Here is a 12,906-nt window from a genome sequence, read left to right as displayed (position 1 = left end):
TAAAATATTGCATATGCATATAAGCGGAAGGAGAATGCATTTTAGCTATTATGGCAGTCTAGTAGTAAGTGTACAGAGGTCCCCAAGGAGTTATACTGGGTTCAAAAGGCCATACTTGCATAGCCACCCTGGATACTCCTCATTGCTGGTTTAACCAGTGTTTGAGCAAGAGTTTGACTCCATCTATATCAAGCTGGTGCAACCAGAGCCTAAATGCAGCAACGCAGGAGAAAGAAACTATTGCACACATGAAGGTGCTTCTCGCCTTGAAACATAGTCATGATCTCTGACTGCAGACCAAAAGGATATAATTTTTCTAGAATTATACTACAATAATTTATAAATATCTGACTATCAAAAAATGTTGACTTATAAACTAACTCATACTCATCATTTTAAAGTGCTATCCAGGCAGAATTTATGAACCTAAGTACAGGACAAAAGGTGACACATAAACATCTTAAACCAAGCATCTTATGCTCCCTGGGGGCCCTATGTTTTCGCCCAGAAACTTTGCAAGGTGCCTAGAGTTGTGCTAAGGGTCATTTCCTGTAGCATCCTTGTCTCTCAGTGGCTACCTAACCAACGATTTCATGCTTGAGGCCACCTGAAATGCAGAAACAGGAGTCTCAACACCTATGCAGGAGAAGGAGGTGCTTACAAAAAAAGCAGAGGCACCAGCTCATAGTCTAGCTTCTGAAGGGACATGAGAGACAGTCCCATAGTAGGGCAGCTTCAGTGCATCACTCCCTGCTGATGAGTTCAAGCACCCCAGCCCTCAGCACACAGGCAGCTGTGAGTCACTGTCTCAGAGCCCCTTCTCCTGAGAGACTAGGTGACTAATAACATCATTAAATCCAGTCTCGCAGATAAATACTTTTTATGAGCACCTCTATTCAAAAAGCTTATTGTTGGATATCTGCCAAAATACTTTCAAACAAATATATGTGGTGGTTAGTCTCTTCAATAGTTTTCTGAAAGGCATTGTTCCAAAAAATTAAATATGCTATAATATATCAAATACTAAAAAAAAAAACCTCTTGCCTAACTAGCGGTGTAAACCTGTTCAGTGCTGCCAGCAAGAGCTTTTTTAAAGCCTAAGACATCTGTTTGTACCATAACCAAAGATGTATATACTTGTTTAATGTGCATAAATGAATAACTCTTTAGACTTTATCCCTCTAAAGATGCAATTGATTTTACAAAGGGCAACACAACATGTAGCAATACAACCACTTACAAAAAAGCTGTAAAATGGTTTCAATTTATATTTTCTGTTAAACATAACCTGGTAATTTACAGTAGAACCTATACAAGATTGCCTGAAATATGGATGGACACGTTTGTTGTGAATGTTCAACAAAAATGTGACTTACCTGTCCACAAGGTGCTTTCTGTAAAGTGATTGTGAATTTGTTTTTCCCGGTGCCTTTTACCAAAATGTACTGGCAAATCCCAAGAAAGGTAAAATGACGTCCATCAAATGTTGTGAAATGGGAGCTACCTGTGATGGAGCACTCAGCTTGAGAGAAAAAGGATAAACAAGAACGTTCACTTGCCTAAGAATGTATCATTATTCTGCAAATGATGGAAGAGAGATAAATAAGAAACGTTCTCCTAATTTCTAAGCACATAAACCAGGCTAACTTTAATCTATCTAGCTATTATGGCATTTGGAAATAAAATGTTATATACACCTATCTCTATCAGATACCATCTCATATTGCCCACACTGATGTGCAGCATCTTTTGGTTCTAACTAGATGAGATGCCTTTGAGTCACGAATTCTCTAAAATACAGAAGAGTTTTCTCTTTATTACAACTCTGAAGTTTCCTAGAATCTTCTTTCTCATCATCTTTTGGCATGACTGAGTGTGAAAGAGGACAAACTTCTTTCTCCTTCCTTCTAGGTACTATGGCACTCCTTGTTACCGCAGGTATGAAGAGGCTGCAGGTATCTGTGTTCAGGGCGCATCTATATTTGTTTTTCAGTTCAGATCACGAGTGCACTGTTGAAGCAAGTCTCCAGCACATCCTCACTTACAGCACTTTCATTCACACCGTGGGGCAGTGCCAGAGCACATGAACTGGATTCGTTTTGGCTGCAACTACTGCAGGAGGTGCTCTGTGGGAGCACATCTAACCTGCTCCCACTACTAACAGGCATTCACTCCCTAGGACCAGACTAGAGGAGTCATAATTAAGCCCTCACATGCACAAACACACACAAGACATATGGAGTGGTTCTGAGTATCAACTGTTTTACACTACAGGTCCACCCTGTCAAGCCTTGCTTGGTAACTGTTAAGCCTTGTTTATTACCTCATTCAGAGGGGGCTCCTTAATTTGTAAAAAATTCTCTTTCACAAGTTTCATAGTATAATCTTGTCTAAGATACAGAACTGCCAAGGGAGTTTCACTACCCAACTACTGCATGTTCCTCTGAGTAACTCATTACAGAGACATGTAATCTTTAAAGATAAGGATCATTATCCAAACATGAACTGCTGTTACAAGGGAGAAAATACACCACACTGAGCATCAGAATGATGTTTTTCTTATTATTTGCATTACAGTTGCACCTAGAAGTGAGGAGATCCTTGTATGTGGCCTAGGTACTGCACAGGCAGTAGAAATAAGCCACCTGCCCCAAAGAACATAGAGTGTAAACAGGAGATAGAAAAGAAGAGGTGGATGTAACACACTGAGTTAGGGAAGCAAATGGGAAAAGGTAAGATGAGTATGGTCAGGCAGTTAACAGCTTCACCCCACTGCTACTCTCAACATCCACCAGCTTAATCTTTCTTCTTAAATTAGCATCCCAAGCCCTTGGTTCATATTTAGTTCTGTTGTCTTCTGAAAAGTTTATCCCCTATGTTCACTGAGGAGAGAAATGAATAATGAAATACAGATACCTGGGCAATCATGATCAGTGCAGTTCCAAATGCCACCAATACAAATACTAAAAAGAAAAATCACAAAACACAGAAATTCAGTGTTATGATCTTTAGCAAAAAGAGCGTCTTTGAGCTAATTAATATGTCTTGAATTCACCCCTTCCATAGAATAGCCTGCATATTTTAGTGTCACACAGGGCCCAGAATGTAAAACATAGATACTAACTATTCTTTAAAATGTAAGTGTGACTATGATGTTAAACTAACTATGGGCAGCCGTCACAGAGAGAGGAAACACAGACATGAGGCTTTCACATACCAGTTGCTACATTCTTGTTCAATTTTTGAGCCTACAGGGAAGGCAGTTCCATGATAAATACAAGGACAATTCGACACAGAGATACAAGTTCCATTTTCCATAATGAGGCCTATTGGGAGGGAAGTTAATAAATGAGATAAAAAACAAATTAACCAACTCCAGATCACTGCTTTTCCCCCATCTGACTTAAACATTCAAATCTGCCAGAAGGTGATCTCACCAGTCTTAACCAGGGACCAGCAAAAAGAATAGCCCAGCGAGTGCAGAGAGCTCAAAGTGATGAACAGTGAAGCTCTCTCAAAGCAGTTGTCACACTGAATAGTTGCTTTATGAAAAACGTCTGCCTTAAGTATGTGAAACTGTACAGACTCAAAAATGAAAAAGATTCTGAGATCACATAATCTTCGGTCCTTCTAGAACAGAACTGTTCATAGTCCAATCCCCAATTTTTATTGACTACAGGTCTCAGGAAGTTTGTTTTCTTGTACAGAGCATAAGACACATTCTGTTTAAACAAAACCTCAATCAACTTTGGAATAATTCAAATCAACTGGATTAAATCTATGCAATATCTTATTGTAGCAATCATTAGTGATGGCTCCAGATTTTAACTGATATTTCATTCTGAGCCACCTTTGTATTCTAGAGAAATCTTTAGAACATGATAAAAGGAAGAATCACAATGAGAATAACAACAGTTAGAGCAGAATTTACAATATTCATACTTTCAAGTACAATATTCATACTTTCAAGCTTTAACTTTAAGCACAGTCTATTTTAGACAACTTTATCATGATGTTGGATATTAGCTTTACACATATTTTTTCATATAAAATTGACAGTACTTACCATCTGGACAGTAACAGCCGTCTAAGCAGTGTAGGTTGCTGCCAAGACAATCTTTTTCAAATGTGCAGGTTGGTGGACAACAACTGATGCAGTCACGGTGTACAAAGCTGTCTTCACACTTCTCAACTAGAAAAAATACATGGTACATTGAACATTAGTGCAATTTCTCTTTCCATACTGGAGAACCCCTCTCTCTCAAATAAACAGTTGTGCAGTGCTTCTGGTATAGGTAATTATTCAGATCAGGTACAATGGATCGTTTGGAGAGGTTTTAACTGATTAACTGTGGTGAATCTCTCATCAGTATTTAAGTCCCTCTTTACCAAAATCTTACATCACCCCTCCAAAAGAAGCTATAGTTTCTGTGACAGGGGAACATATCTCAGCTAGTTCAAAATCTTGTGCATGAGACTGAACTGCAATTGATGGGTGGTGGTGGTAACTAGAAGGAGCTGGATTAACAGTATTAATTCTGTTATAGAGCCAGTGGAGGCTGAAAGGTCATCGGGGAAGAGGGGCAACATCAGATCTCCACAGATTGTTCTTTGTCCTAGAATATGAACAGCACACATGATGTTTCAAGCAATCTGCGGAAATATGAATTTTGCATGGATCTAGATTAGATCACAATGGAATTAAAATATTCCTCTAGCAAGTCATTGACTTCATTGTTCACCAGCAATAGTAAAGCTGGCTGATCTACTTCAATATTAGGTTTGAGTCCTATAGTGACAAATGTTGTCAAGATGGAATTATTTGAAATGAATACATGGGGTATCTCAAAGGTCACATAGTATGCTTTATTAAAGAGTCTTACTACAGGCAGGAAAGTCATCTCTCCAGTCCTGCACCGGGGACCCAGCGTGAGAGCATGCTCTAGCATACTCTGTCACTGCCCGGCAGTATGTTTCATCATCATCCACTCTGAAATGACAAAACAGAGTAATCAAGGAACTCAAATCTCATCCATGAATCTCTGCCATGGGACACTATACAGGATACTTCACATGTGGCTGACACCACTCAGTCATAATGGCACACAGTGAAAATACCATGAAAAGGAACGAGCTATACTGAATACACTGTTGTGTTTTTATCATTTGATCCCACAAAAAGTTACTTCATTTTAGTACTACCACGATGAACAAAACCACTAATTTATTACAAGAAAGATAAATGCTGCTTATGGTGAAAGAGAAACATGACCTTGTCTTGGACATGACCTGTGATGGACAACTCAACAGTCTCAAGATCCATGTCTCAGGCCCTCTCCCTCCTGCATGATGTGGAAACTCTGACCTACACTGATAAAAGACGTTCTGGTCCAAGTAACAAGTTCAAGTTTCCCATTGCCTATCAGTTCTTGAACTTAGGTGAGAAGAACCCTGTTGGTGGACTCCTGACTTTGTGCTGAAGTCCTCGGCGCCAGAAGCATCATCCACTGAATATTGTAGACAGGCTCAGGGATTTACAGCACAACCTTGGGCAAAGACATTATCTCTGCCTTAGTCTATACAGAAGAAGCTGTACAGTGCGCTTTTGCCAGGATCAAGTAGAAACATTCATCACTGTTTAGGTGAGCTCAAATTTTATTCAGATGTAAGTCACATAAGGCAAGATACCACCAACCTTTTGTTACTGTGAAAGTCCAACAACTCCCGTCACTCACTGTGGAGGACTTGATGCCAAAATGAACTAATCGTAACATGACATTTCTATTATAAGCATAACTGTGACAGATCAGCTGAGTTTGTCTTTCAGCGCACAGATCATGCTTCCAAAATTAATGGTCTTAAGAATATATTATATTGTGTTTGTATTCTGCTTTCAACATATCTGTTATCAAGTCAAACACCATTATACTCTTTGTTACAGTGATCAGAGCCTCTCCAGCTCTCTTTATCCAATCCAATTAAATGGGTCTTAATAGAAAGAATACTTGGCATATACTATGGCCCCACAAAAAACTTCATAAACTGACACTAAGCCACAAGAAGAGAGGTCTCTTTTATAAACAAAATAAGCCTAAATTAATGAGGTTCTGAGACACAGAAACTTCCTTCAAGGTTTTTACGTTCACATAATTCACATCAACACACATATTCATGTTGACAAAAATCAAATCCACCTTAACACCATGGCACTGACTCAATATCACATTTGAAAATTTGCTTTTCATTATTCTTCTTTTGCTGAGAAAAAGTCACAATAAACTCCTGAGTTAAAAAGAGACCACACAGAGGCAACTCATCTCTTCTCTGAGCTAAATCAATGTACATATCATAAACTTCAGGAAGCACACTTTGGACATTTGCCTACAAACACAAATTCTTCCATCTTGACTTTATGGTAAAGCAGAAAACTAAAAATTCGTCAAAAATGAACTAGCAAGTTGTATTGGATTATACTGAGTGATTCTTTAGTCTTCTTTAGTCTTCTGATCCTTTCTGTATGTTTTTTATTACATTGATGATACTCTGGGAAGGCATAATAGTATCTGGTAAAAATCTTGCTATTTATGACCATTACTTCTTGATTTAAAAACCCTACTAAAAAGGAAGTGGTACACTGCTCAGTCATCTATTCAATTACACTCTGGAGCACCAGTTTAACTTGAATGACAAGAACTAAACAGGAATCTGGAGAGCTAAGGGAAAAATACCAGGTTGTGTATAATGCCGACAGCTGAGGGCGTGTAACTCCCACCAAAGCCAATGGGAGTTGAATTTCTTTTGACAACTCTAAATTTACATAAATAAAACAATTTTGAAAAATTCTACTAATTTGAACCATAGTGGTTGCTCATAAAAACAGTCCAACTGTGTCAGACAAATGGTCCAGCTCCTCCAGTATCATTGATATTTCCCCTTAGTATCATCTCCATGTATTTTTGATTGAGGACCTCCAGATACAGGTTTCAGGTTTTTTGTGATTAGCAGCTCCTCTTTTGTCATTAGCAATTCTCCACGGATTTCTCTTCCATGTATTTGTCTAGTATTTCCTTGAATCCATGTAAACCTTTAGCAATCAAAATGTCCCTTGGCAGGCTGGTTCTGTGCCCTTTGTTTCCACACTACATCACCCACTGAGGAACCCCATCTCTTTCGCTTTGAACTTGGTTCCTCCTAACTTCACTCAATGCTGCTCAGTTCTGGTCTGAAACGAAAGAGTGAGCATTCATTTCATGCGTCAAAAATAAATACACAAGAACTCCAGTCTTACCTGCAAAGATCATTCATACAGCTAGAAATATAAGAATATGGATCTATGCTTTCATGACAGCTGAGAAAAGGAAACTGTAGGAATATTTGGCACTTGAAGAATATGTCCTGTGCATTAAGGAGAATCAGTAAATGACGGTTAGCAAATACTTTCTGAACAAGCATAATTCTTTTTAGCTTTGTTTCCCTAATCTAGGGTCCTTTATACCCCCATTAAAATTTGAGAATCTCACAATCTCAATTTATTATTATGTCTCCTTTATTATTCTTCCTAAAACTTGTCCTCTCTGCCTAGGCTGGCTTGATTGCATGCTGCTTCTAAACCAGTTGGGATGAAAGAGTGTGAAATGACAGGAAAAGCATTTTGTGTCAATGCAGGAGCTGAGCATGTTACTTCTGCAGTATTTCACAATTTCCAAAATAATGAGGTGTAAGATGCCAGGACTGGAAACTGAACCCAAGTTTAATGCAGCAATGAAGAGCTCTGCCAGCAGACCCGTGCCACTTGGCACATCCTATCTGAGCCTTTGTACTTTCAAGCTAAACATCTGAAGATCTTCAGACATTCCCTAGCAACAGTCCTGATCTGAATCTTCCCTTCCTCAAAGCCTCAATGCATTTAAAGCTTTTTTCAACATGGTGTATATTGCTAGATTCTTGTACCATCACTAGGCAGTGAAGATTAAGAGTGTGTGTATATATATATATATAAAAAAACCATGATTAATTTACCTCAGTGGATTCTGCATCAGTTGAGCAAGGACTGGAAAAATCTGAGGCAGTAGGTACACAAGCTACATCATCTGAGGTTTGCACAGCCCAGCTATTTGCAAATTCAGCAATGTCTTCTGTATATTCATGGACTGCATGAAAACATTGGAAGAGCATCCAGGAAAAAAAATTGTCAACACAAACACAAAAGATAGTTTGGAAATTTCTGGTAGTTTTTCAATGTGTTCGTTACCTCAGTTACAGATATGTTCAGAGTATGGGTGGTGTAAAAAAATGTTATTTTTCTTTTTTAATTTCAATTAGTATTTTATATTACATTTAAATGAAAAGATTAAAAAAATATATGACAAGGTGTTGGTTGGGATTTTTTTAAGCGCAATCACTGAAAATTTTGTAACAAATATACAAATAAGGACATGCATTGAATACTTAAGAAAAAATACATTTCTTTAAAACAATTTAAGGTTTACATCATGTTTCACAAAAGTCAGCTAGTACTATTATCTCCCTCCTTTTCCCTTGCTGCAGAAAAGCCCTACAACAAACACACCACTACATGCCCAGCTCTCCTGACAGCATGAGCATGGGAGAATTAATGAACGAGATGAATGACTGGAAGTCATGGCAACAGGCTGAGGAAGATACACGAACATACAAGGAGGTTGGTGCGAAAGAAACAGACCCAGAATTTCCATACTTTTGCAGCAAGAACTAAATATTACATGTTCTTAAGTATGTTAAAAAGGGTATATTGCCTCCACCTTGAAGAACTTTACAGTAATTGGTACCTATGCTACGGTTATCTATACCTATGCATGGTTAGGAGATAGGGTATTGCAATGAAATTAGCTACAGTTTTTTTCACAGAGCTGTACTATCCAAAACTTAATCTATCTTCTTCTAGCACAAGATATACAAAATTTGACACTCTGCAATGTGGAAAGCCCCAAAGCACACTAATCAGATATTTGTACTTGGATCTCCACAAATAAACGAAGATAAGATCCTAACCACCAGTCTATTTTACTTAAGAGCCAGGGAGACTTAAAACATTTCTCCCTCTCTGACAGAATAGTTCTTTATGCAGAAAATGCTTCCCAAACATAAAAAGCTGGGTTTTGATTTAGAGGTAAACCTGTTGACATAACTCTGCGTCTGCAAAAACATTAAAAATATTTATTTACATTTCCACATGGCTTGAAAAAAATTTCTAATTCCTCAAAAAATGCCACAAAATAAAATCACTGTCCTTGAAACAGTTCTATACACAGATACAGCCTTGTATATTAAAGCAATACAAAGATGCCATTAAAGATGAAGATAAGGAAACAGAAAAGGAGTTTGTTTTTAAACTGTGCTTTGAAAAGGAGTATTACATGCCTCTCAGCAACTTACTTATTTGGGGCATTGCAAATAGAGAACATTCAGACTCTGGAAGACTCAGGATAGATGTAAGAGCTTCCCTTACACTCCTGGGGGAAGTAGTTTAGCTGGGGGAGATAAAACGTCATCCCAAATGATTTCTAAGATTTGGAAACACTTAGAAAAATATTGCAGCTTAGAAGTAATTTGAATTAGGAGTCTATTCTTGTGAAGATATCAGAACTTTGTGCTTTGTATTTGCACAAAGTCAAGACACCATGTTATACAACTGGTTCAAGGTTAAAATGATTCATAGCTCTCTTGATTGTACACTACAATAACACTATCATTTCTGATAAAGAAAAATGCTAGAAGAAATCATGATGGTGAAGAAATGTAGCTCTGGAAATGAAGAAAGCTAAGAGCTGGAAGTCTTTTATAACAGATAATACATTTAAAGATACTGAAATTACTATTTTTTAGAGATTGTGTGAATTCATTATCTCCTCCAAACTCCATTTTTCTCCATTATTACAGATCACCAGTTTTAACTAGTTATTAAACATACTATACTCTAGTGTGCAGAAGTTAATGCATGGAACAGGGAACTTACTGCTCTCATGGCAGAAGAGGTATGAGAAATTTATATTGGACAAATTTTTAAAGATTATACAAAGATAGGTACACTGTGACTTCCTTCACTTAGAAAGTCAAAAAGCTCCGCTATCAACCATAAAAAATGGAGAAAAACAAAGGAGGGGAAAAAAGTTCCAGCGAGATAACTTTTGTGAGTTAAGAATATGCCATGGGACTAGATTATCTCAGCAATTAATGGTAACAGTAAAACAGTCCTATCGTTGTTTTTATCAGAGACTGAGAAAAATATTCCTCATACTCTCAAGCTTGTTCTTTTTTTTTCTTCACATTAGTTGCAAGTAGGACAAAAGTCCCTGTAGAGTATTCCCTACATAGACAACAGAATATTCTACCAGTTTAGCAAGTCATCTCTGCCTCAGACACAGCACTGAGCAACTCCTCATCCTACAGGGTAGTCGGAGGCCCCAGATACAAAGAAGTCCCTGGCAACAGCTTTGAAATTTACATATTTCAACTAGCATTTTTATGATGCGCACATAAACGAATGACTAGAGATGGTGCTTTTTCCAAATATTAATATTTTGGCTCTTCTCTCCTTCTCCCTCCATCCTTACACAGGAAGAAAACCGCAAGCATTTGTTTATTTATTTTTTATTTGAAGGCACTTTCATCAGCTAAAAGATAAACATACCCCAAGTGCTCTGCTGAGCAAGAAAAGGCTTATACATACATATAAATACTTTATTGAACTGGGACCTTTTTTCTTTGCGTCTTTAATGATGAGGAAAAGTAGAGCAGATATTCTATTTTCTACTGAAATAACTGAAACAAGACTCTGCCTTTTTACAGTATTACATTTAAAGTGAACATGGAAGCTGTTCTCACAAGGTAAGGGTGTATTTCTAAGCTATTTACTTACTATTTTGCAGTATCAAGTCATCATATTTATTGCCATTAAAATTCCCACAGAGGCCACAAGGTTTTCCCTTATGATCTTCTGTCAGCTTAATATAAATACCAGAGTTTCCATCCCAAGCAAGAGAAAAGCCAAAGGTAGTCTTCACCAGAATATAATCAGCCAGTCTCTCAAGGAAAGCATTTCCAACTGTCTGAGGCAACATTAATCTGGAAAAATAAACAGCCTGCTTCAAAGATCTCAGATGAGATGAGGTTAGTGGTAGAAAAATACCACATAAAACATCACCGTCTAACTCACTAAGCCCTTTTTCCCAGATGTATACAGTCACTTCCATTCAATTCTTCGTCATGTATTTACCATCTTTTCTTCTGTTTACTTCTCTATGTCAATCAACAAAAATGAATGCTTTTCTGCTGTATGCACCTATCAGTTGTATCAATTATAAGCTTGAAAGAATAATGAATCTTCATTTTCAAAGCCCAGCATGGGCACGTTGAGGAATACGTGACTTCATGAGCATGCTGCATTGTGCAAGGAGCTATGTGACACTATGAGCACCAGCAACCCTTCTGGACAAAGGATCCTCACTGGGTTAGACGTCTGCAAATGGAGGAACTTACAGTACAGAAAATCCTGTTGACCACAATACTGTGTATTTTCCTCCTTTGGCCAAGACTGCTGGACAATAATACTGCAGCACGGATCTAAACCTAATCTTCCAAAGTTGCTTCTGTTGGGATGAACAGCATCACTGTAGCTATCATTCTCAGATGCTAATGGCTATAGCATTACATCAAAGGGATGGCAAGAACACCTTAACAACTCTTTGAAATTTTCTGTACTTTATCAACCAGTAAAAGATACTTATGATAGCCACTCATCTTTCTACTTATTAAAAAACAACTGGTAAATTTGGGAGTTTGATGTACCTCAGAGATGTTTTGCAGAGTTTTTGCCCCAAAGGGGCAAAGGGGACTTAAGATCTTTGATTCAACCAATCCAGACTTGTCTAGAAGATTATGTCTTACATTAAGTATAGCTACCAAGAATAAATAATGACTGCCTTGTTCAAAGTGGTATCAGGATGCACCAAGGATTAGCTAGAATTGTCTGATGCAGACTTTGTCTATACAAAGATGTAGACTTTGTCTATACAAAGTACGGATGGGTAATCATTGGATTACAGCTGAAAAGTTGAACACAAGGTTCATGCAGGGAGTGTATGTTATCCTCACTCAGGTATTACATCAGCACCATTACATTTGCTCACACTAGAGCTCTATCAGCCCCCGTACAGAACAGTGAGGGATCAATAAAGATATGTATCAAATTATTTTCTCTGGCTGGTGTAAAAAGCATCAATTTCCCAAACTCCACACTATCTTTTTGCAATAAAATGTTAAAACCCACATTAGAACACTTACCTGATTCCTTCTTTTCTTACTTCATGTCCTGAAATAATTATTTCTTCTTGGTTTGAAAAAAATAAGCTGATAGACCTCTGACAAGTATATACCGAACCATAACAGTGAGGACTGTTATGAACCTTAGAGGGGAAAAATATACACACAATAAGAATAAATGTTTGTTCTTAATAATTTCATGCAATTTTTCATAAACTCATATATGGTATTTTACATTTCTATGCACCAATCACTGAAAGAGCTTTACAAATAAATACTTAGAATATAGAAAATTCACAATTACGAAGATATGCAAAACTAGAAGTTCAGGCTACCCAATACTACTGAGAAATACAAATAGAGCAACTGTTTGATAGCACAAAACATCACAAGACAATGTTTTAAATACTGGATTAAATACTCAGGTATTTTATGTAGATGAACTTCAGAGACACTGTAGTGAGCTAGCTTATAACTGCCAACATAGGAGCTTGTTGTCTGCACTGAGGAGACATCCCTATTGCTCTGTTTCTAGAGGTCTGATCTATAAGAGGGGACTACAAACCAACACAAAACCTCAGAGTAATACCAGCATTCTCCATGCCA

General features: G+C 37.6%; 1 protein-coding gene across 1 annotated transcript in view; it reads right to left on the bottom strand.

The window, feature by feature from the left end:
* Positions 1–12,906, bottom strand: part of OTOGL (otogelin like) — a 98,401-nt gene that overhangs the window by 75,682 nt on the left and 9,813 nt on the right. The window contains exons 7-15 of the mRNA XM_075150518.1: positions 12,322–12,443; positions 10,898–11,103; positions 8,020–8,150; positions 7,289–7,395; positions 4,884–4,990; positions 4,067–4,192; positions 3,218–3,326; positions 2,917–2,963; positions 1,377–1,522 (exon numbers count right to left, since the gene is read on the bottom strand). Of these exons, the coding sequence (XP_075006619.1) occupies positions 1,377–1,522; positions 2,917–2,963; positions 3,218–3,326; positions 4,067–4,192; positions 4,884–4,990; positions 7,289–7,395; positions 8,020–8,150; positions 10,898–11,103; positions 12,322–12,443 (1,101 nt within the window). The remainder of the gene's footprint in view (positions 1–1,376; positions 1,523–2,916; positions 2,964–3,217; positions 3,327–4,066; positions 4,193–4,883; positions 4,991–7,288; positions 7,396–8,019; positions 8,151–10,897; positions 11,104–12,321; positions 12,444–12,906) is intronic.

This window comes from Calonectris borealis, chromosome 1 (genome assembly GCF_964195595.1).
Source record: "Calonectris borealis chromosome 1, bCalBor7.hap1.2, whole genome shotgun sequence".
Classification (NCBI taxonomy): domain Eukaryota; kingdom Metazoa; phylum Chordata; class Aves; order Procellariiformes; family Procellariidae; genus Calonectris; species Calonectris borealis.
Note: the sequence above shows the minus strand (reverse complement) of the source record. Positions and strands in the feature narration are given on the sequence as shown.